The 24,427-nt window shown below is 38.7% G+C and overlaps 1 protein-coding gene across 19 annotated transcripts in view; it reads right to left on the bottom strand.

Moving 5' to 3' along the window:
* LOC118429535 (voltage-dependent T-type calcium channel subunit alpha-1H-like) overlaps window positions 1-24,427 on the bottom strand; it is a 111,937-nt gene that overhangs the window by 41,140 nt on the left and 46,370 nt on the right. For all 19 annotated transcript variants that reach the window (XM_035840037.1, XM_035840036.1, XM_035840044.1 and 16 more), the window contains exon 2: window positions 8-250. In XM_035840037.1, coding sequence (XP_035695930.1) covers window positions 8-250 — 243 coding nt within the window. The remainder of the gene's footprint in view (window positions 1-7; window positions 251-24,427) is intronic.

Raw genomic sequence — 24,427 nt, forward strand, 5'->3', positions numbered from 1 at the left:
GGCTTACCCAGCAAGAACAATGAAAGCATCCAGTCGATTCCAAGTGTCACCGAGGTAGCACTTCTTCCCAAAGATCCCCATGGCGATCATCTTCAGGGCCATCTCTGCTGCAAAGAAGGCGAAGATGAAGTGGTCGAATCCCTGGAGGACCATGCAGCGCTGGGGACAGGTCTTGTCGTTGCGAGGCTGGTACATCCCCAGGGTCACGCAGTTCAGCAGGATGACCATCATGCTCAGCCGCTCGAACCATGTACAGTGGAGTCAAGGAATGTTTGCAGAAAACTTCTAAATCTGTACTTACATATAAATTCCAATTGTGTGTATCAATATAATTGGTGAACCTTGGTGTGATATGTAATTAATGGTGGTGAGGTGCACCTGTACACGAGAAGAGTATTATAATGTCAGCATGCAGTCATGTTGGATGAAACATTAAACATGCATATTACGTGACAAAACTCAACATGTAGTACATACAAAACACTCAGATTGCAACTATGTTAGAAACTAAGTCACCAATCACATTTGAAATCTAACAACTGCTTGTTACTTAAAAAAACAAGCAAAGGTGAACAGTGATACTACATGATTTCCATGTAAGATTGATGGCAGACATTTTTCAATTTCCATGCACAACAAGAAAACTTCAACTTCAGGTCAGTCAGGTAGCTACAAATTCTTTCTGGCTAAAAATCATCACCAGGATACTAGAGCTCTTAAGTAACGGAGTCCTGGAGACCTTAACCCATTGCAAACTCTAATCTACATATAAATGATATTGACAAAAACATTCCCTTCTATCTAGCATGGACAAGATCTCTGCTAGCACTTCATCCTAGGTTTTTAAAGGAAACCCAAGGTTCTTAGATTATATCATGAAGTATGAAATATTTTGATGACCCTTAGAAGCACATTCTGTAGCATTTCCAAATCATCACTTTCTAGATGATTTAAGCTTTTAATGGTGCTGGATTCTCCCGAGAAATGCCTGATTGATATGAAAGTTGATACAAAGTGAAAGTTGAGATTCGGAACACGTAAGAAAAACCCAACAACACACAAATTTGATCACACAGAGAGATAACCCATTCTGACGGCCAGGTTTTTCCTCCTGGGGCAATGAATAGTACAACAGGAGGTTCAGATTGCAAATCCATAACTGAGAAGACTCTAGACAGAAAGCTGCAATAGACATGATAAAATCTGGGAAAAGTCATTGAGTTCAAGTTGAAAGTGGCAAGTCTGGTGACCAAATGTATGGCTTGGGCATTGGAATGCATCTGGAAAAAAATTGTTCCAACACAAAAAGGTACATCGCATTTTCTACTAATAAAAAAGAGAATTTATCATCCTTGGTAAATGAATAAATTTGAGCAGTTCACTAAATGTGTCCTACCATACAAAACAAGTACTAGGGTAGCTTATTTGACTAATATTCAGTTTTTCACAAAATTTTGAGGAAACATTATTTTTCTAAACTTGTTTATAACAAATTAGGAATTACACGTATTGATAAAATGTACACATTAGGTAAACCACAGAATCCCACACCAGTAATGACAGGCAAAGTTTTATGTCAATCTTTTGTGGGTTAATTGCTGTGGGGTTAGGGGCCTGCAGGGATTTCAGCACTTTGGAGTTATATCCTATGCCCCATAGAAGGAACAGGTACAGATACTGCACTAATGTCAGCCATTAATCATTCTTATTGCGTGGTGTACAACAGTTGGCTCAAGATATAAGTCATTTCCTTGCATATCACTACAAGCCTAAGGGTTTGATTGGGCTTTGTTTGTCTAATCTTGCCTGGCACAGTTGAAGTTAGGTTTTACACAAAAATTGATGTTCCATATAGCCTTGCTGGAAGGGTCTTGAATCCTGAAGTACATCTGATTATTTGCTATTAGGATGAGAATGAACAGTGTCCGCTGTAGATGTATGGGATGAATATATTTTCTAGAAGTGGATGCCAAATAGTGATATAACACATTTTGTTATACATCAACCTCAAGCATAAAACTTGGCACAAGAGTAGTCTTATGGTCTAGATAGATATGCTTGAAGATTAACAGAATTTTGTTGTGACAATTCAACTGCTAAGATTGGCAACACAATGATGAGAATGACAAGAAACAATTATTCATCTATGTGACTTAATCAGGGCACCATTAGCAATCACAAAACAGGTCAGCCATAGCTAATGCAACTGACATCAATTGGCCTGCAAAATTACCTCTCCCATTTCCATCCACACCGGGATGACCATTCAGTACCAAGGACAGTATCATGTCATTGCAGAATCTGTGCATACAAATGGACTAATCAAAGAATTTCTGAGGCATCAGATCACTTCTACTGTTATTATCACAATAATTCATAGATGAAGCATTGGTCTTGCAAGATTGTGTGTCATGACTTTAGTCTGCAATTTGCATCAATATTGATAGGTGGCACTTATCAGCTATCAAATTGCAAAACACTTAAGTCTTTATGCTTCTCTTCCCACTACAAATCCAATGAAGATTTTCAGGTCATGTAGAAGAGAGAGGGATAACATTTGCATGGATCATGTAGCCTAAGTAGATTTACCCACTGCCTTGGCAACGATTATACAGCCTTTCAGTATTCAAAATGGTTTAAATTTTAGAAAATTGATCTAAGGACTATCTTAAATCGATGACACTCAGTGAATTAAGGACAGGGTGTGGGAGAACATCAATGGCAGTCCCCTGCAGCTATCATTTAGCCACACTACATGGGGTGCTGCAAGCTTCCAGTAGGAGTTCTACTGAAGCAACACTTCCATTTCAAACTGTGAAGATCGAAGTATAGAATGTTTGCTTGAATAGCCTGCAACACTCAGACTTTAACATTCCATCTAAACATTGTGCTAAGTAGCTTTTTTGAGCCAAATGTGCTATCAAGGATTTTGAAAAAAAAAACTGAAGTGAAATGTCAGATATGTTCTTCATATGGAGTAAAAATATTCAGGCATGCAGGTGGACCACGGTTTATCCAATTTTCAAGCCGCCATCTTTAAGACAGAGTTCACAAGGTGTCGACAGAGGCACCAAAGGAATCTTACATTACAATCTTATCACTGCTCCCTGTGCCATTAGTAGCAACACATTCCCTCTCCACCCGGCAACCTAGAGCCTCTATACTCAACCACTATTTGCACAACATTTTGGTTAAGAAGGCCTGTATGACCAAAAGTACACAAGAGTGGGTCACTCCAATATCGACCAACCTACCAACCTAGTACGTAGCATCGACGATATGCCTCAAATGATTTCTAAATTGCTGCAAAAGTAAAACATCATGGTAAACCCATAAAAGATTCTCGTACTTTGATCAGGCCCCATTACTATGCTGATGCTGTCATCTTGCCCACTGCAATTACTGGAGTGGGCAAAGTGCTCCACCCTATGTTTGGAGACTGGAGAATTTCGAAGGACAAAAGGACTTTGAAACCGCATGAAAGCATTCAATCTTGCTGCCACTAACTTCATGTAATGGGTGTGCACTTCTGTCAAATAAGATTGCATGAAATCTACTATATACAATGTTACACGTTAGAGCGGTGCCAAAAATGATCTTACAAGTGTACTTTTGAATTCTGTACACACACCAGAAGATCAGTATATAGACATGGGTATGAAGTAGGTGGTACATGTATCAGAATCTGAGAGAAGAGCTCCTAGAGTTACTAATAGCTTTTCCCAAGAGAATATTTTAACACAAAATTGGGACATCTAAATGGAAACCAACCCTTGGATGCAGTTTGATTTTTGGCTTGTTAGTCTGCAAGATCTGCAACAAATGCATATTTCATCTTCCTGGATGTTAAACTCATGCTACAATAAATTACACATTCAACCTTGATACTGAAGCAAAAATATACAGTCGTATATGATGCATTTCTAATGTATCTCATGGTTAAGATGAGTCAAGCAAAATCAATATAGAGCCTCCTAGGCAGCTATTATAAAATAATCACTGCAGCATATCTTCTCTACTTTGGAATGCAATTGAGTCTTTATTAGTATTTCAGCTCCCCTTTATGAACTGTTGACGACCTCTGGCTTCTTCAATATTCCAAACTTATTCAAGGGTACATGTCAGCAATGTCTGATTCCAGAGGTCGTCCGCACACCTTGCATGACCAATGTTTGAGGGGAGCTGGAGGAATTGTGCAGGGGCTGCTTACGCTACCAGGTGTGAAATGTCGGAGGTGAGACAATCAATTCGGGGGATTTCTACACAACATGCAAGGAATGGTTTGCTGCCTTCTTAAAGGATGCAAGCAAGAACGGGTCAGTAATTAAGCTAGCACAGTACCAGCTTACAACATGCTTTCCAATGTAAGCTAGAACAGAATGATTCACTACATCAAGATCAGAGATTTGTCTGTTTGACTTTTCTGGAAAAAGTTCATCTGTAATTCTATAGCTCTAGACGTGAGCTGACATTTGCAAGAGGCTCAGCAAAGGTGAAAGTAAGAGTGAAAGGCAAGTGGCTGAAACATCTGTCTGAGCCACTGTGCATTTTCCAACAGACATCACATACTGTATAAACAATCACTGTAGACACAAATCTAACCGTCAATGGCAACAATATTAAATTTCAGCTAGGTATCCAACAGACTGCTACCACTTGCTAGAGGGGGATAATTCAAGGCAGGTTTCAAATCCCTTTTACGTGCAGAGCAAGCCGTTTGCTCAAGCTCTCTCTCAGAATCAAGATCCCTAGGGCACAGATGGTACATGCAGGTCTGGATTTAACAGCACACACAAAATTGCTAGAGTTTATTGAACTGTTAAGTTCAGAAGGTCAAGGTCCTTAAAAGTTTAAATTAGGCCTTTAAAGTTAGGATAAGTAGTATCACATTGTTATGATTTAGATGCAGGTAATTCCCAAGGTATGAAATGCACATACCACTAACTACTACATGGAATCAGCACCAAGGACATCACCTATGATTTCACTCACTATTCTGCTGTCATAAAGTTATGCTAATCAGGCTCTACTTACAGGGAAAAGCAAATGCTACATAACTCAAGACCACCAAACCCACTAGGGAACTTTTGTCACTCCTTCAACCCCAACCCCAAAAGTTCATATTTTGCTCGGTTGCTAAAACATGTAGACTGCAAGTTTTAGAAAAGAAGAACATCTGTCAAGCATTCCAAATATTTGCTTCTTACAATCTTTTGTCACTCATGAAATATTTACAGCACAGCTTGATGGCTGTCATTCCACCTTCACTCAAGAGCAATATCTCTAAACAATACTGTCATATGCGGAAAAGATGACAAGAAAATTGGTTTTCCTTTCATAGGGTGCTCAAATGAAGCAGTTGCTATAAAAACCCTGAATGAATATTTTCTGGCGCAAATGACTTTGTTATGAGCAGGCAGTGTTCTTATTTGTTGATCATCTGGTGAACATGCATTCTAATGATTTTGACAGATGATGCCACAAAAAATGAGCTAGTGATGAACATCTTCATGCATAAGTAGCTAAAGAGCTGATTTCAAAAGGATAGAGTAGAATAGAGTAAGCATTAACGGTATAGAAGACGCCATTGATATGATTACAATAATTTTCTTCATCTTTTTATCTAAAGTCTACCCAATTTGTTCCTAGATCATAAAGGATTAAAAAATCATGCCTGTATAGATATCTAGAATATATGAGGCAAACATAATGCTCACACACAATAAACCATATTTTCATTGTCTATCAAATCAGTGCCTTTACTGCCTTGGTCTTTCTGATCTCTGACACTTTTGCTACCAAGTTAACAGCAAACCCCAATTACGTCATGCAGATATCCTTACATAGTCACATCAAACACAGCTTTACACTCCTGTTTGGGTCATTAAAATGGTCTTCACACGCAACTGTCTAATATTTACTGTCGCCTGTGCTAATACTAACACAGCAGGCTAGCTTATTAAAGCCTGTAATTTATGGGTATTACCCGTGGCATGCAACATCACAGTTGACACAGGAGGGTGTAATTTAAAGCTCAGAACTTCCATCCTTACGGTTATACCAAAAGTAGACACACTGACTAACAAGACAGACTAACGAAATACCTTGTCTCATGACAATAGAGGGAATTTTTTCCTAATGAACCAGACTAAGACAAAGCAATGTAACATTTTATTTCAATAGGTACATCATAATTGGAAAGAATTCCTAACAACTTTTCATTACATTTGGTATAGTAACTATTTTAAGCCAAAAGTCATCTGCTGAAAAACAGGTATACAGAATGGGTGCAGCATAATCACCAACTCTCTCTCTTGCATACAACATTTCCATCCATTCAAAGCTAAGACCCTTCCTTCGGGACTGAAATGCAAATGTCTGCCACTTTGCCTTCACATTGCCTCAGCTTCCTCTAAAACAATTCAGGAAGAGGGCAACGGTCACGACTTATTGACGTTATGGAGTCTCCCTTCCAAAGGAGGCTTTTCCTCACATATATTACTAAAAACCACCTGCTGGCCAGAAATTTCTATAAGAAAAGATAGTGCAGAGACATTAAGGTCACAGAAGGGAAGGTAATGTTTTGCAGCATTGGCACTAGCCTAACCCGTCCAACCGTCTGCAATGAGACAGAAGCACCACTGATCTGTCTTGGCATCTACAAGTGCCTGCAGAATACAGATGCAGAAAAATTAAGAGACTTGAGACTCAGGGAAGGAGATAGCGTTTCCATTACCTTAGTCAGTAGGGAATTGTAATGGCTGTCACCAGCCTGGAGGATACAGTGGATTTATCTTCTCCATGCACTGTGCCTGAAGTGGAACTTCTTATTTGATTATCACGGCTTGTTATATACTGTTGAGATGCAGGCTGAAAACTTCAATTTGGGTGCTGATAAAATATTGGTACTTTTGCAACAACAAGTTTGGATGCCTCCATGACTGAATATGACAAATTGAATGAATTACCAGTACAAGCATAGACATAAGATTTGAGGTTTTTCATTCTTAAACTGAATGTGTCCTTTTGCTTTTATTCTTCACCTTTTCTACTGTATACATTTACCAGTGTACCAGAACAATTGTTGGAACAATATACAACACCCATAGAGTCAATTGAATTGTTGTTTAGAAGTTTTATCATCCCTTCTTCATCGATATACACATTGTTTAGTCTGAGAAATTTGTTTGATTCAGCATTACCTTGTGATGGAGAATGAGCAGAAGTCACAAATTAAAAAGCTGCAAAAAATATAATGCTAACAAGTCTATTTTCCAGAAAACTCAATTAAAATGAATAGTTTACATTCAAAATTGACGTTTGGGTCAATTATGCTATAATGATTACAAGGTTTTGAATATTGTATATTTCAAACAATCTCAGCTGGTGCAATTACCAACCCCTGAAAATCACTGGTGATACAATGCTTTTACAAGTTAACACGAGTATCTCATAGGATTTCACTTTGTCCTAAAAGGATCAGAAAGTCAATATTGTTATCAGATATTGCAGGCAGAGATATATATCATGGCTCTGCTCCATGCAAGGCTATCGACTGGGAAATGACAGTAATGGTAACTCAAGACTTTAGGGAAGTAACGATTTTTTTGCTGATGAGGACACCAGAAATTAGTAACATGTTCAGCATCACTACTGTCTGACCTAGAATGCAAAGACGGTGCTCAAAAGTGACAGTAAAAAATATATGCAAGCTTCGGTAATATTTTAATTTTTCTTGATACATCTGTTGCTCTGGTCACAGAGTGCAGAATTTTTATTTTGTTTCTCTTGTTTTCTATATTAAATAACACTTAGGCTATCAACAAAATCCAAGAACGTAGAATTTAAGGCCTCAAATAAGCAAAGAGTTATGTATCGCATCTGCAGAATCTAGGACAACTGCTCAGGTGTGTCATCACAGACCAATTTTCTTAATCCTGACATTTTAACTGACTTAGCCAGAATCAGAAGAAAGCAATCAGATGTCAGGGTCAGATTATACATGGATCAAGGAATAAGTAGGCCACTTACAAGAGAAACCAGTATCTAGTGTCATTAAAGGTCATCAATCACAACATTTATTGGTCATCATGGAGCCTTATGTCATTATTAGACACTCAATTGAACATTTCTCAATCCAGATGGCATCTATTTGGATGAGACGGGCATTTGTTACTGGCCTATTGATTGAAGATATCCAGTCACAACACTTATTGCTCCAAGTGCTAGCTGATGTCTTTCAAGACCATGGAGTACACTACAAGTCATGAGTGGAGACTGCAACAAATCACAATGGAACTTTTAGAAAAGATTTTAGGCAAGGCATCATTGAAATTAGTGGCATAAAACACAAGGGTCTTTGACATCAGAAGGGATTAACTACATGAGAACAATAATTATCAGTCAGGACTGAGATCATCTTTGCTGATGATGCAAGCAATCTATTTGGAAGCCTGATGACTACAACACAGATGATTATCAAATACATATAGTGGCTGATAAAAAACAGACCTCATCACAATGCCTATAGTGAAGAAAAGTGCAACTAGTCATGAAATGGCTGGGGGCATATTTTATTTTTTGACACTACACGACTGGAGTGTGTTTAGGCCATATTTAATCAGAATATGTGTAGTAACCAAGAGAAATATGATACAGTACTTTTCTTTGAACGTTCAGTTACATTCAGTGCTACCAATAATGTAGGACATCCAGGGCTCTGTGACCATTAACATGTTTGATGTCACAAGAGTTACCATTGGTCACTTCAATCTTCTTGATTGAAGGAGCATCTGTCAAACTGGAAGTCACTAACCGCAAGACCCAGTGATAGATCTGTCCATAAAAATGTCACAAACTACACATCAATCAATGTTGCAATCGATTCTTGATCACTTGGAAATTGTCTTACTCCCCAGGGTCTTATCTACCAGTGCAGATTCTTAGAAGTTTGAAGTAAATTGGAGAAGGTTTTGGACAAAATCTGGAACAGCTGTCTATTCCTTGGCTATATTTGGTAAGCCAGGATGTCCAATTAACTTAAAGCCCAAATTCTGATCCTAATGACAACTCACTTGAAAAAGGGCAAATCTACAGCTTTTCAGTAGGCTCAGCATCCTTTGCACATGTACTGCCATCATCATCTTCATCAGATTTCTGAGGCACAGTCAACCACACATCTCATCCAGTACGTGAACTAATCTTTGTGGCATCCCTTATCCAGAAGATTCTCCGTTTTACATTTCAGTATGTGGGCTAATGATACAAAATACTCCTCTTTTAGGTCACAGTAATTGTACTAATTATTGAGCCTTCAAAGATCCACTGGATTTTCCTTTTCAGCAAAGCTAATCTGATTAGATGCCATATCAATCTGAGCTTTAGGCAAGACATTACTATGGAAACTATGACAAACATGCCCTAATTTTGGTTTTGCAAATGGCAAGTACAGGTAGGAAATAACATAATATTGAAGGCATAAAATCTGGTTGCATCAATACATTGAAGGGGAATCTGATTCTTAGAAAATGTAGCTCACAATCAAGATTTATCTAGACTGAAAATGTAGTGCCTAACTGTTGTTTTCTCCACAAGGAATACAATTAAGTAGATGTTCAGACAACATGGCTGCCACATGCATGTTGATAAAAAGATTCATCACTTTACTTGTCAAATGAAATCCTGTAGAATACACTAGTGACCACTTAGCCAGTAGATGGTTGCTCAAGTCTTTCCCTGACTGATACTGTGACAACAAGAGTATTCAAAGAGGTTTTACATGTCATCGTCTTGGTCTTTGCATTTTATACTCCACATTACATGCCAGACTTGCAGTCTCCAGTCCTGTGCAACCATGATGGAAGATGGATCCAGCAGTTAATGGAACTTGGTGGCCATTTGGACACTGGAAAATTTTATGCGCAATCTTCTACACTACATGTATTACTTTTGCATCCACAACATCACACAAGTCTTTTGAATATTGCTTTGACTTCCATTTTCATTCATTTGAGACTGAAATATATGATAATAATGTCTCATTAAGGCAAATCCTTTCCATCCTTCTTGCTTCAGATATAGTAGATCTGAAACAAAAATTGACAACCATAGCTAGCATAGCTATCATCCATTTCCAGTCACCATGGTTGACCTCAAAACACCTGACGCCATGATTTTTTTCCCAACCAAAAAGGGTTGACAGAATTGCCAAAAGCGTACTGCGTAGGAGGATAGCACGATACTGAGTCTTTAGTACCTTTCCTATAGGGAATTGACTTGAAAGGTATGGGTACGGCAACTGAAAGCGCTGACCAAACAGCCAAATTACCTCTGTTAATGCGATCAGTTTCTTGGCCATCAGGTGGAGCACCAAGAGCATTTTAGATCAAAGCTGCCTTCATTTTGTTGATTGCATGGACAACAGGAGCATTTACTGCAAAATCACCTAGTACGTGCCTTGTACAACGTACAAAATGTATCGCTGGGTAGAGAGAAAGACCTCTGTATCATGTATTTCCCAGCTACCAGTCTTAGAGCGGAATATGCGGCTGGCAAGTATTACAAACTTTGACAGAACTGTAAGAAGAAGCTACCAGCAGAACCAGGAAATTTGAAGGCATTAGCAAGGAAGATAAGAAAACTTCATAAACCTGGGGAAATGACCTCACATTTGGATCTCAAGCTGATAAGACGTAATGGTCACATGATCATGATAGAGGAGCATTAGACTAGTGCCTCAGACATCAGAACAAATGGAATAAAACATGAAGAAAGGTTTGTTTATAAAAGTGGGCGGCAAGATTTTATGGCTTTGTGCCAATCTTCAGACTTCTCTTGATTTCTAATCTGAAGCAATTTGTTGGGAGAAGTTGTGCACATCTGACATTTACAGAAATGAAGGTAGATTCTTTGAACACTTATTGAATTATAAAATACAGATGACAGAAAATTTGACCACTATAAGAAATCCCTTCAAGGTAAGAAACCCACCCACTCTCCCTTTGATACAATTAATAATGCAGTATAACTGAACCTCAGGCATTGAATCAGGTATAAAGTGTTCTTATCTATGTTTGACACAAGCTGACTTGGATTCTAATTTTTCTGTCCATAATCGCTTTTCAGTGCTAAGAAGTAATTAATCCATTTCTGTCATTGTTATGTTTACTTGTGTATCAGGGTATCATCAGCAAATAGACAGATTTTCCCATGACATTACCCTTCCATTTGTATGGCATCAAACGACTCTTATTTCAATACCATGGACAGCAGCCACTCTTTGAGAAATCATCTTTGGAAAGGTCAAAAGATGTAATTTATGGCAAGTCTTATATGTGCATCTCATATAATTGTAGGCTAGAAGATTCTGATATAAAACTTGCTGCTGTTCTTAAGGTCTTAGGAGGGCCAGGATTTTTCTGGGCCTTCTTAAACCATCTTGCACATCTTAGATCATTTTGCTTACTTACTGTAGTGGTTACTCCATGTCACATGGATGCTTCTATTAAAATCTTACTAAGTGTAAAATCAACATGAATTTTGCTTATAGCATGGACAGTCAGCAGCTCTGTTTGCAATAGAGCTTTGCCCTAAATGCTTCACATCATGGATTAACTTGGGATTACTGCATAATCTGTATTAATCCTTGGCTAATCCATGATTACCTGCCCTCTCATGAACCAGGCATTTACAATGTCACACCACCGATCCAAACAACTCAACACCCCCCACCCTGCAGAATATGTTGGGAAATCCATCCACCTTCCACATCCAGCACAAACTGATCTCTGACCCCAATACATTCTCTTTTCCATCTGCTTTCATTCTATCCTGCACTTCCTTAAAAAGCTTTTAACTCCCTGATGTAATGTCTTCTATAGGAGTAATATGATTTCCCTGGGCAGCCTCTAAGCAAGGTTTTCACTGCGAGCAAAGTGAGAGGCAATCTTTTTTTCCATATCCTTAAACCTCATGTGATAAAGCAGCAGCTGGTACAATAACCTCAACAAATTGGTCTACTGCCTTTCCTGGAAAGGTTCAAGGAAATTGCCCATGCAGAATACCTTATTGTGTTGTCTGCCAAGATGAATTTAAGTTAAGAAACTGGAGGGGTAGAAAGGGCTAAGGCTCCAAACATAGGGATTTTGTTTACATGTCTTAAACAGTAAAAAATATGTTATACAGAACATTCAATTTAAAAAAAAATTATATCAACAGGACAAGGTGGAAATAATATTCCTCGATGTGTGTACATGTACTGGTTTAAAAGTCGGGAAAAATGCATTGCTTCAATCTGTGATCATCTAGTAAGACAGGTAATATGATGTAGCATACTTCAATTATCTAACATTGCTCAGTAGTTTTCAGATATCATACCTGTTTTTCACCTCTGAGTCACTAAATTCTACAAAAGGACATTCTGTCTCTGCATAGATGTGTTCAAGAGCTGATTTAATGCACCCAGAGATAGAGATAGAATTTTAAGAACTTTCTAATTTGTTATTAGAGAAAGTAAAGCTCAGATTTCTACCTGAGGGAGTTGCTACAGCAATGGGTCAAATGCCATAATTTTCCTGCATTTTCTATCCCTGGAATTGTGCCCGAATCAGATTCAAGATTTGAGAGATAATGCCCTTGGATACACCCAGTGCCCAGGCAGACACTCCATGCATGCAGATGAGGGACTAAGATGGAGAGGTGACCCCTGTGCTGTCAGAAAAATTGGCAGCAATGGTCAGATGGGTCCAGAGTAGGGATCCTCCCCATGGACAGGCAAAACAATTGCCCCAGTGATGTCACCAAGCATGAAAAACAGGTGGTTAAGCCACGGGCTAATAGAAAAATCAATTGTGATGGGCATGTAACCTCTCTGCCCTCTTCCCTCACACACATGGGGGAAATATTAATACATCACTGCTACCATAGGACATCTCCAATTTACCACAAAACTACAGTTTTGTATTAATCAACAGAAAACTTTTTAAGGAAAGAGCTTGCCATGCACTCATTATCTTCTGATCTGTCTATGATTTGTATCCTCTAGAGCTGAGAACTGCATTATGAATGTTTCATGCGACGCAGATTCTGAATTTTTTTCTTGATTCACCACCAGTCTCGTCAACATTGCCACAGACACAAAGGTGACAACCACAACCATTCCCAGCATTTAATAGCATTTCCTTTCTGGCTTGACATGAAGCCAAGCAAGGCAAAAGCTGCTATATTGATTGTCCCCATTGCCCCCTGCGCACCCGATGGGCATTGGATGGAGCCAGCAATGCTGGCCTGTGTCATGACAAATCGCTCAGCCCGGGGAAATAAATGGGTCGATGGCAAGGCAATTCAGTCTGCATAAACTGTGGAACCCAGCTTTATTTGCCTTTGATAGAGTGAACCTCTGTTCCGTCCTGACACCTAGTGGAGCAAGACAAGAAGATGAAAAGGTTATTGAATTACCATATGGCTGATATACTTTCAATGAATGCCAACAAAAAAGGCAATGGAAAGGAACCGCCTGGCTCAGTATCCATCTTGAGATAAAGGCAATGGTTGCATCTGGGTTGGAATCACTCATCGGACATATCGGCTCATCCCAGCTGGCGAAAACAGATATCCTCGAGGGTTCTGTATTGAATGTTTCCCACAAATTGCAGGTTAAAGTCATCAACCACACTTTGATGACCTACATTTGCATTGAAGAAAGGGTAAATGCTGTCAAAATTTAACATCAAACCACACCTTTCAATAATCTGAGCCAAAGATCTACAGGATGATCTACATGTATAGAAAGTACAAACAAAGGAATGTAATACATGTAAATGATATACGTTCTGCATAACGGTATGTGTACTAAAACATCTACGAGGAGTAGCAATGTCAGGACAAGAATCAACCTCTATTTTTCAACTTTACTCTGGTAGTAATTTTGACCTGGACTAAAAAACCTGGTCGTTCAACTAACGGGTAAGAAGCTACAATCTATGTCTTGGGATATCTAATATTAAAAGCTATTTTCTTCAGATTGGCCATATTCCCTCTGCATGCATTATTGCAGTTGGCCCAGGCAGAAAGGAAATAACCAATTCCTCCACAAGGTCAGATAAAATTGGTTGCATCTCATGGAAAGGAGAAGATTAATTGCTGCTGAGGCCTAATAACATTTTATGAAGGAGATGTGCCTTCTGATTGCTCCAATTCATTCATAATTTGCCTCCAGATTCTGTCATGTGGAAAAGCAGAGGCTAGTGCTCTACAGCAGTACTTCAGCAGCATACTAATGTCTTCAGACTGAAACCACTATGAATGATATACAAATGTAGCATAGCAAAGCATAGAGTTTGGATAAAAGGCATATGTCTTCAACCACCTGAGGGAAAAACTCCCATAGGCAGCAATAAAAATAATGTCTTCCAACCAGACTAGAGATGTGGTGCTATTCTAGGATAACAGGAAGGGCAGAAAAGGTAATATTCATGTGACTAGTTATATAACATATAACTTTTCATTTTACATAACACACATGCATGACTGCACAATTCATAACAAGTATATTCATGTGGGGCTTACAAAAGCATACAGTCATTATGAATTTTCATGAAGTGCAAATCATGTAGTATGGCACCCAGATTACACTAAGCATTCTCTTTGAACACATAGATGGAGAAACATGATGCTGTTTTACCATATCGACTTTCCAATGCCAACAGGTTCAAGATCAATGCCTGTGCGAGGGCTCTGGGGGGCTGCAATATCTTGTTAATTAACCATCTGCATAGCAGTTGCCAATAACAGGGTAGATCCTGTTAAATACCAATGAACCAGCGGAGAACAGCAATTAAGTACCATTGCACGGTCATAAAAACATTCCAATAAAAACCATTTACCAGTGGCTACAATGTCTGTAATCCCCTGACAAGTGTAATTTTAATGGAGTTACACAAGTCCATGTGACCCAAGCAAGATTGCTTCAATATCGACCAATGCATGGCTGGCCTGAACATGTACAAGGCCAAGGCTAAGCCAGCTTGATGAAAAATTAAAACATGTCAAATTTGGGGCCAACTGAACCCGCCACTGGGTTTCAAACTGTCCTTGAAAATTTTCCTATGTCATATTCTGAGAATAGGCTATTTTAAAGCCATCAATGCAAAGAAGAATTTTGAGAAAATCCAGAAAATCCTGTACCCAAAAATGTCTTAGATTCAGATTTAATACTTTAATTGTTGTCAGACAGGGAGCTTAAACCCAATTGGAGCAATCACAGCCACATGACCTGGGCTCGCTTTCACCTACTTTTCCGACATAGTCAGCAAAACTTGACGCTTTTTCAACCATGTAGTGTTACATTTCATGGAACATTGTATGCACTCTTGAAGTCCATTGTCACCTCTTGCTTTGCATAATGATAATGACTACTGAACCACAAGCTTTCAGCATTGGTTTGCTAATTCTGCAATATTGCTAACCAGCCTGAGGCTTTTAGAGTTTCTCTACATTGAAACTTACAGCTTGCAATGACAAAGTTTACGACTGCGTGATGCTTATCGATGCTGACCTTAACACACAGGCCAATTTTTGTCACCTGTGCAATATCCAGCTGCTTCCTGCAAATAGCAATGCAGTGGAAAGACAGAAATTAACAAACCACTATTGACAGAAGTGCCCATGCCACTCTTATCATAAACATTAAGTGACATTAAAAGCTACTTCATGTGAGTTAGTGTATCCTACGTTATTCTGTCATTAGCAATAACAGGGATTGACCATGACATGAAAAAGGTTTCTGCATCTACATTTTTTTCCTGTGGTCATTTTTAAAGACTTCATTGCCCATCTTTAATAGCAGTAACTTTACATGTACATTAAGCAATTTGGTATTTCATTTTCAAGACAGATGGCAGACATTGTGGTTTTGTTTTCCAAGGCACGGCCTATCTGTGCCTGTGGCCTGAGACAAAGCTCAAGGGAGGGCATGGTCAATGTCACCAAGTCTGACATCCATTAAATCAGTCCAATAGATATTGTCAAATGGCTGGAAAATGTGGCAGCTCAATGCTCCAGAACATCATGAAAAGACTGCGTAAAAATGAGGTAAACCAGAACCACAAAGTTGCCATCTGGCATCTAGCATTGCACGATAGCGCAATACTGTGGAGCAAGAGAAATCAGTTTCAGGCAGTATTTGGAAAGGTTATTTTCACCCGTAAAAAGACTATGCACAGACAACAGTTAATATTAGGTAACCTGAACAGAAAGCCTGAGTTTTGGCAGCAGTTGATAGATGGCCACTTACACCTTCAAAGGCTGCTGTTATAAGAAGGGTGCTTGAGCTGTCAAGGATACGGATTACCCCACAAAAATGGAAGAAACACTTAGATTACTTGGACCTTGGTTGAAGAGAAACTCTCTCCATGGTATGCTAGTTACAAAACAAGGTCATGACAGAGACACATTGAACATGCAGGTCCTGGGAAGTAAGTGTCTATTTTCCCACATGTATTATTATATATATATAGGCACATGAGCCATATCTGGGTGAAGGTGCGGAACTTTAGGAGATCAGTTTTGGTAGGGCGACAATGTAAATGCTTGTGATGTAAGAAGTTTTGATTCTCATTAGGTGCTACATTAGATCTTTGGGGTGGTTACATAACCTACGAACTAATTCTATACAGCCTCTGGCCGACTTAAAAGATTTCAATCCAGATTACATGTGCACTCAGCAATAGGGAAAACCATTCAACATTGCTTACCATTGACGCCAGAGGCCAGGTTCAAGAATGATGCTGGTTTTAAAGCACCATAAAATCAATATATTCTGGGCGTATCTAAGTGCAAATGACAATTTATGCATGTACATCAGTGGATGTTTGATAAAGTCTAGAATCCATAACTTTAAGAATACTTTTAGGTTGACACAGCCATATGAAAATTGTGTCTTTGAAATACAACCAATAGACGGCCAAATATCTTCAGTATGAATCTTTAGACCAGATTTAGCTCTTCAAAAGTTGTTTTGTATTCATTTAATGTTACGATAGAAACACTGCATGATGACTGCATCTGAAAACCACATTTACTTGTTTCAATTGAATATTATTCATAACATGGGTTACATTTGGTAGACATAGAGGTGAAATTAGAAAGGACTGATTCTGCACTCTTCGTGATTATGATGCTGATTTGTTCTAAAAACAGCACAGAATGCATTAAAGCCATTAAGGATCTGTGTTCAATATGAAACATTCATCTGTTGGTTGTTTTGCATCCATTTGTTGACAGGACTGCTGAGTTCTCTAACATCACTTGCTGACGTACGAACCTTAAAATACCCTTAATATCACAGGACCTATGGCGGTAGGACAAACTTGAATTATTGCACATGTAGTACCAGCATTTCCTGCAGTATGGCATTTGACACATTTCTTATGATCTAGCTCATTTCAACATGCACATTTTATTTCCTCAGATGGCCTCTCAGATGAAAGAGTGCACTCTTCCTCTAATCTTTTCTTTCCTAAGGCATTCTCAACTCACAATATGGAGAACAAAAGGCATAAAGTGACATTTTGCCTTTATCCCATCCTATCAAGATATCTGAAGCTGTTCAACAGCAGCAAACAGCAAATGCAGCAACTTCATGTTTGCAAGTTGGTGTATAAAATCTACATGCATATCTATTAGGCTATACCTGCCCTTGGTACTGAAATGTTGCAAATTCAAAAAAATTTGGAGTGCAATTCATACAACTTACTTGATATGCATTGTACAACATACATCAACCTTATACAACATTTGCTACACTGCTAGCATAAATCTCTGATAGGTAACGACAGCTATTTTGGAACCTGTCAACTAACTACTGTAAGTGATTAATCATAGTGACAGTGTATGCAAAACTAACGGTAGCCCCATTAGCCCCTCATGACTGTTTGAATCCCACACTCTAACCCTCACCAGGAATAGCATCACAAAAATAACTCCCTCAGACAGTGTGGAATAGTCCCCAATCCATCTACTGTAAATGTCATGGAGTGGAGAAATTAGCAAGACCAGAAAGGGAACTTGGAGAGGTAATTTCTTACTTCGAAATCACCAATTAGATTATGAGCAGAAAAGTCATGCAAGTAAAAAGTCACCTTCAATTTGTTTATTTCATATTGTGCTTGCCTCTTGAGATGAAATATTCATGAAGATTACTTTCATACAGTGTGTAGCATTTTTATCAGACACTTGAATTCACAATGTCAGAGCAAATGTGGGTTCCTGCATCATGACTTTGTTTGGACACTGAAGGAACTTTATTTGTTTTTGTCAGTGCCATTATTGTACTCCTTTATTCAAGACATCAAAGTCTACTTTTTTATATATGTCATTAAGATTTTAGGGTATCATTTAGCAAAGGACTTCAGAAATACAAATAAAGCTCTTTTGATACCCCCCTACCCTTGATTATTCCACAGCTATACTATGGTAGTAGAAACATGTATGGAATGCATAAAGATTTGCTTTAGTTTTGATTAACAAGCAAACACCATGCTCATAAATGTTTTACAGCTCTCTATTCAAATCATCCTTTATGATGAAATCCTGATGCAGAGTTATAAAAACTGCTGTAACCAAGTCACAACATTCTAATTTTATCTGTTTGCCTCGGCTATAGCCTGCACTTTACAATCATTGTAAAATCAGGAGTTTTCAGTAGACCCTTTAGCATCATAGGCCAAGTTATGAGAAACATAAACATACAGGTACTATAATGTCCAGTATCTGTTACTCCCACACAGATGAAGGGCATTGAGATTTCATGTTGCAGCAGGAACAGTACTGAATTCGATATTCCTTTCCTTGGTGCTGAAAAGCTGTTTTTCAACAACAGCACTGCCGAGCTAGAGGCCTTTAACGGGTACTTTGACTCTGCGCTGGACAGATTTAATCAAACCAGTTTATCATCTATAGAAAGCAAAAATGGCTGTCCCTTTGGTTAAATCCTTTATGTTATACCTAAGCAAAGCTCACTGTGACAAGCCATGATACCAAACATTTTGCCCACCATTGCTGTACCTCAAAGTAATACATCTACGAAAAAGAGTGGCAGTTACTAGTCTCTAGAGACAGATTTTAAAGTTTATATGGAACGTACAAAAACCTTCCCGTTCACTTTTGATATGTGGAAAATGCCATGACATTTTGGTCTATAATATTCTGGCATCAAAACCACCTGGATCCGTTCCAGCTATTGACAACTCACAGAAAAGAAATGGCATAGCTGCATTGGTATAGAGCTGGATTACCACTAAGCGACACATGGATCTGTCACATATCCCTCTGGGCTGCTGTAGATACAGAAATCAATGGACATTTGATTCTTTGTCACTCTGTCTTTTCCTTTTTTTAAGAGAGATAAATACCACCATTGGCATGTGCGGGGTACTGCCAAGTGTCTGATCCTTATCTGACAGAGCCACAGTAACACTGTGGTTGACAGTCCTCCAAAATCGAAATGTTATGGTCAATGCTCAGAAAAGGGATCAATGGAAATTGTGCATAAGTAAGAAGGCCCTAGGGAAAGGTCAAACATTGTCATTGGTTTCTCTTACAAAGGACTTACTAGCTGCTACTAGGGGTCGTGGCAGGCCGAGAAAAACCTGGACGGAGTGTGTCAGGAAGGACATGAAGGTGTGCAGTCTCACAGGTGTCAACCCACAGGACAGAGCCACATGGAGACTTGGTGTGAAGACTGGCTGACTGCTGCCTACCCCTGCATCAGGGATTCCAGCAGCAGTATAATCAAGCAACGGATAGTGAAGTGAAGTGAAGCTACATGCATGGTCCGGTAGTTAGTGACCCAGCTTCTGGGACAGATGGTCAGGAGTTTAAATCTCAGCTAATGTTGTGCACCAAACTTGCATGAGGCTTGAAAAGAGTTAATCTAATATATACAGCCTTGTGCCTGCAAAAGTTAGTTGGATAGGTGTGTTATACTGGTTATATAATAATGATAATCCATGGTTCAGTGCCCTCACTGCTCCTTGCACTAGGAGGATTTCCCATGTAGATTCATCCTATACATAAAGAATATAAGTCTGTCTTTCCTGTAACAGCCATGTAGAAGACTGGCTTTCAGTTGGCAAATCAACCTGCTTTTAGAAAAGCTCTTTATTTCCCAGACCTCTCCCTCTGTTTTGCTCTTGCTCAGAGTATGGGGCTTGGAAAGGCACAGAGTCACCATGTCCAATATTGCCCGTAATTAATTTTATAGCTGCATTAGTATCTACAATAAAGAAGAATCTCATTACATGCTGTAGAAGGCAGGATGACACATTAAGTCAAGAGAGTTAACATTATATGCAAACATGACTGTCTAGACTATACAAACATGTGCAGTGCATAATAATTCAGAGATTATCACTTCTAATCAAACAAAAGTCAGGATTAATTCACCTGCCAATACTTCAGGGGATAAGATATTTAACATGTTGATGGCAGAATATTGCAACAGCAGAGGTGCATCAAAGTTCAAACAACTTGAATGAATGCAAACCAACTTAAGCAGAATAGTTGAACGTCAGCTTACAAATTTAGCTCCTTATACGGATCCTGACTGAAACTCGACAAAGCTCTTGGCAATCTTTCCCAGAAACCCGCCTGTAATCTTTCCCGGAAACCCATTGCAGTCTTTCCAAGCTTGTTTCTGACGGAGAAAAGCTGTTTTTGAAGGGGTTCCAGCTGGTAAAGGAATAAGTTTAAAAAGAAAGTAGTTTTACTATTTAATGTTCATCAGAAAACTACTTTCTTTTTAAATGTTCTTTCTGCACCAGCAAAGTAACAGCAGGAATCCTGACAAAAACAGCTTGGTAGGCCTCCCTAAAAAACACTTCACAGACATCTCTCAGACCTCCTATTGGCAATTAACAGGTGGTTCTTGTCAAAGGTATCCTGACATGAGTGTTGATGAGCAGGAATTCCCTTGAGTGTTAACTGATCACTCAGAGACACTGGAGGTTTCTCTCAGTGCCATTATCTACTATCCGTGTGGGCGGGAAACCTCCCACCTGTCCTTAAGAAGTGCCTAACTTGGATCCTTAAAAATCCATGATAGGGTGCACAAGAGCAACACACAAAAATATGTTAAACTTTGAGTCCAGGCTTGAATTTCTGCCTCACTGTTGTGTGACTTTTCCAGACATTTTCCAAACTATGGAGCCAAGGAGAGATACTGTATCCTATGCTAGTATAAGACTAAGCTGCTTATTCACACCTCCATTTTTCACCAAAGGGATACATGTAAACTGATTAGTGAAAACGACTCCTTCGTTGCCATTTTCCCTCCACATTCCTCTAGCCAGGATGTTATGTTTGCATACATGTAGGAGTTGCTAAGTAATCATTTGTGGAGGTAGGGGAAAGAATCAGATGTAACATCTGGCATACTGAAAACCAATCATCAGCAGGATGATTATTCAACCTTTCCCTTTTGGTTTCGTCAAACCGACAGTGACAACCAACCATTTCTAGAAAATCAATGAGATCAATGTACAAATCACAATATCAAACAGACTGTACTACTGTAACTGTCTTTGTGTTTTTGTAACTATAGCTATTTTGGTGATTTCAATGAATTGAGGAAATGATGCATCTGATGTTTCTCTTGAACTCTCAATGAAAGATAGACACTTCTAAATATGTACTTTATATATATGATAATAGTTACATTCATTTACATTTTAATTCTGACTAAAACTGGACAAATGCAATGTTAAACAACCCTCAGTGTTGTTAGAATCCAGCCATGAATATAACTTGACATCTGCCTTGTATATACAACATTTATATGGCAGCACTCCATGAAGGATTTCTCAGCAAGACAGCACTTGGCTGACCTTCCCGACCGACAGTGATAAAAAAGTCATGAGTTACAATGTCCTCATGAAATAAGCATCATCACCTATCAATATTGTATGAAAAAGGTCTCTGTCTTTAAGTGGTGGAATAAAACACTTGGAGGAGCTACAGAAACTCTCCAGCAGATGGACATGTTACAGATGGGGTATGAGCAAGCAGTCAAAAGGAAATTGTGACTCAGAATTACTTTCAATGAAATTGAGGTGCTTATGCAACATGTTCCATTAGACTACTTGATGACAAATTTTCCCTTAACTAAACAAGACCTATGGCATATTTTCTGAATCAAATTTCTATATTCATTGAGATGCAAATCGAAATAATGAGAATCTATCTGAGCAGTGCTTAAAAGAATGTAGTTTCGTACATACATGATAATACTGGTAGGCTTTACTAGAATTTCCTTACTTCTATTATTTCTAGTATCCACTGCATGGTTTATCCTAGCTTATAATCATGGCAAATGTGGTTAGATGGTATTATGTGTATGTTGTACGTGCATTGGTGCACGTACACACTTTTCTGTGCATGACACCCTGAAATGGCTTTGCAAGCAGGAAGAGTTGAGATTGATTGTGTTTGAATTGTTGCCATACAAAGGTCATTTCCTTCAACAAATTCTAAATAAAACTATAAAAGTAATATCAAAAAGAAGCATACTAAAAAATCAAGCTTGCTACTCAAAAAAATGCCTCAAGGTAATTCAAGTTGTTATTCAAGTCAGCTAATTAAAAGTATTGGGTACACGCCCTCCTCTTTCAAACCTATATAAGACTTATCCCTATTTCTTAAGCACTTGTAATGTTCCTTAAGATAACACCAGGTTCCGTAAATTCAAATTTTACCTTCAAACTTTGGACAATTGGGCCTTCAAGTCATTAGAAAGCCCCATAAACGGCCTCTAGCTTCTCCAACCTTGAGATAATGAGCTTAGTTTGCAGTTTGTTTAAAAAATGCTCCTCACAGATTGGTGGTACTTTGGACTAATTTCTGCACAGTGGAGCAGCATATTGAAGCTTTTTGGACGTTTTGATGTGTCTGTACTTTCCTGCCCAAGCTGCTATAATGGCGTACCTGGCGTGAAGGAGACAGCTGGGTTCTAAGACATTTGTGGCACCAAATGGGGTGGAAACTGTAAAAGTGTAGACAGGGCTGGCTTCCTGCCAAAAAACAGCGGACCGATCTGTCCCAGCTTCTGCATTGACATTAGAGTGAAATGATTCTTTTGTGCAAAATCGTCTCTTTCGGCTTTAAAAAAGATATTGTAAAATGTTAGCAGGACAATAAAAGCAAAATGTAACTGACGGAAACTTATTTCTGATATTTTGAATAATGAAGCAGACAAGCAGCCTTAATGTCAAATGCAATCTGTAAATGTCAGAATTGATGAGGAAATGAATTTAGTCACATTCATAAACATATATGAGGAGAGATGCTGAAGACGAGACAGACTGTCTCAAAAGAAAATGTCACTGATTCTAGATAAGAAATTGATGAGAGAAGATGGAATGTTGAAGGTGACATGTGATAGTTGTGCACATTCTTGACTGTTACATTTACAAACAAATTGAAATGGCCTTTTACGATCAGCATGGTCTCAGATGTAGCCATGCATGCTAGTGTGCAGTGACTGTTCCCAACTTTCAAAATTTTCAAGTAAGATTTGGTATTCCACTAACTTTTCTGAACTTGTATTTTCTATACTTATCATGCATGAGAGCTGTTTCTCAAAAGGTTTCTGAAAGAAATGTACCATTCTGTACAGTCAATAATTGTTTTCATTTGAAATATTCAACTCTTTTTTCCTTGAAGATCTAAAAGAAAACATGTTTTGACCAATTTTATCCCATTAGATTTTTGACAACCTCATCTGACCCTTGGTGCAAAGCAAGCAAAAATTTCCCCGCTTGTTATGGTCACCGGCTCTTGCATAAAAGCAGACATTGCGGAAAATCCAATCAGGCCCTGCAGTTATGGCCTGAGCCGGTGACTGCCGCAGGACCCCAGGCATCCACAGGAGCCATTACTGCTCACAGACATAGATCTTATGCAACGGTCACCCCTGCCTGTTTTTCTCTGACAGATACATAATCCTAGTTCACCTTTATTAATGAGGTAACCTTTATCTGTTGTTTAAAAAAAAAGGTATTATTATTGATGGATAGCAAGTCAACAGACTGTGGTTTAAAATCACAATATTTTCAAAACAGTGCAGTTTGAAAACACTGTCCATTGACTTGATACCCCGAAATACCCTGTTTTAAATTCAAAACTATATAATCATATATAGTCAACAACAATCTAACGCTACGTTTGCTTCATATGTTATCCTACACCACAAAAATGTAAGTTCTTAGCACATTTTGGGAAAACAACCCCCCAAAAAATCCAATATCATTCTTGATGCTCCTGCAACCTTGCCTTCCAATTATCTAGGGCACAATGAAAGATTAGCTCTGTCACAGCTAGATCAGTATGTGTCACTGCTGTCCTTATTGCAGTCCTGTAGACGAATACCCCGGAT

The sequence above is a fragment of the Branchiostoma floridae genome, chromosome 13, assembly GCF_000003815.2.
Source record: "Branchiostoma floridae strain S238N-H82 chromosome 13, Bfl_VNyyK, whole genome shotgun sequence".
Taxonomy (NCBI): domain Eukaryota; kingdom Metazoa; phylum Chordata; class Leptocardii; order Amphioxiformes; family Branchiostomatidae; genus Branchiostoma; species Branchiostoma floridae.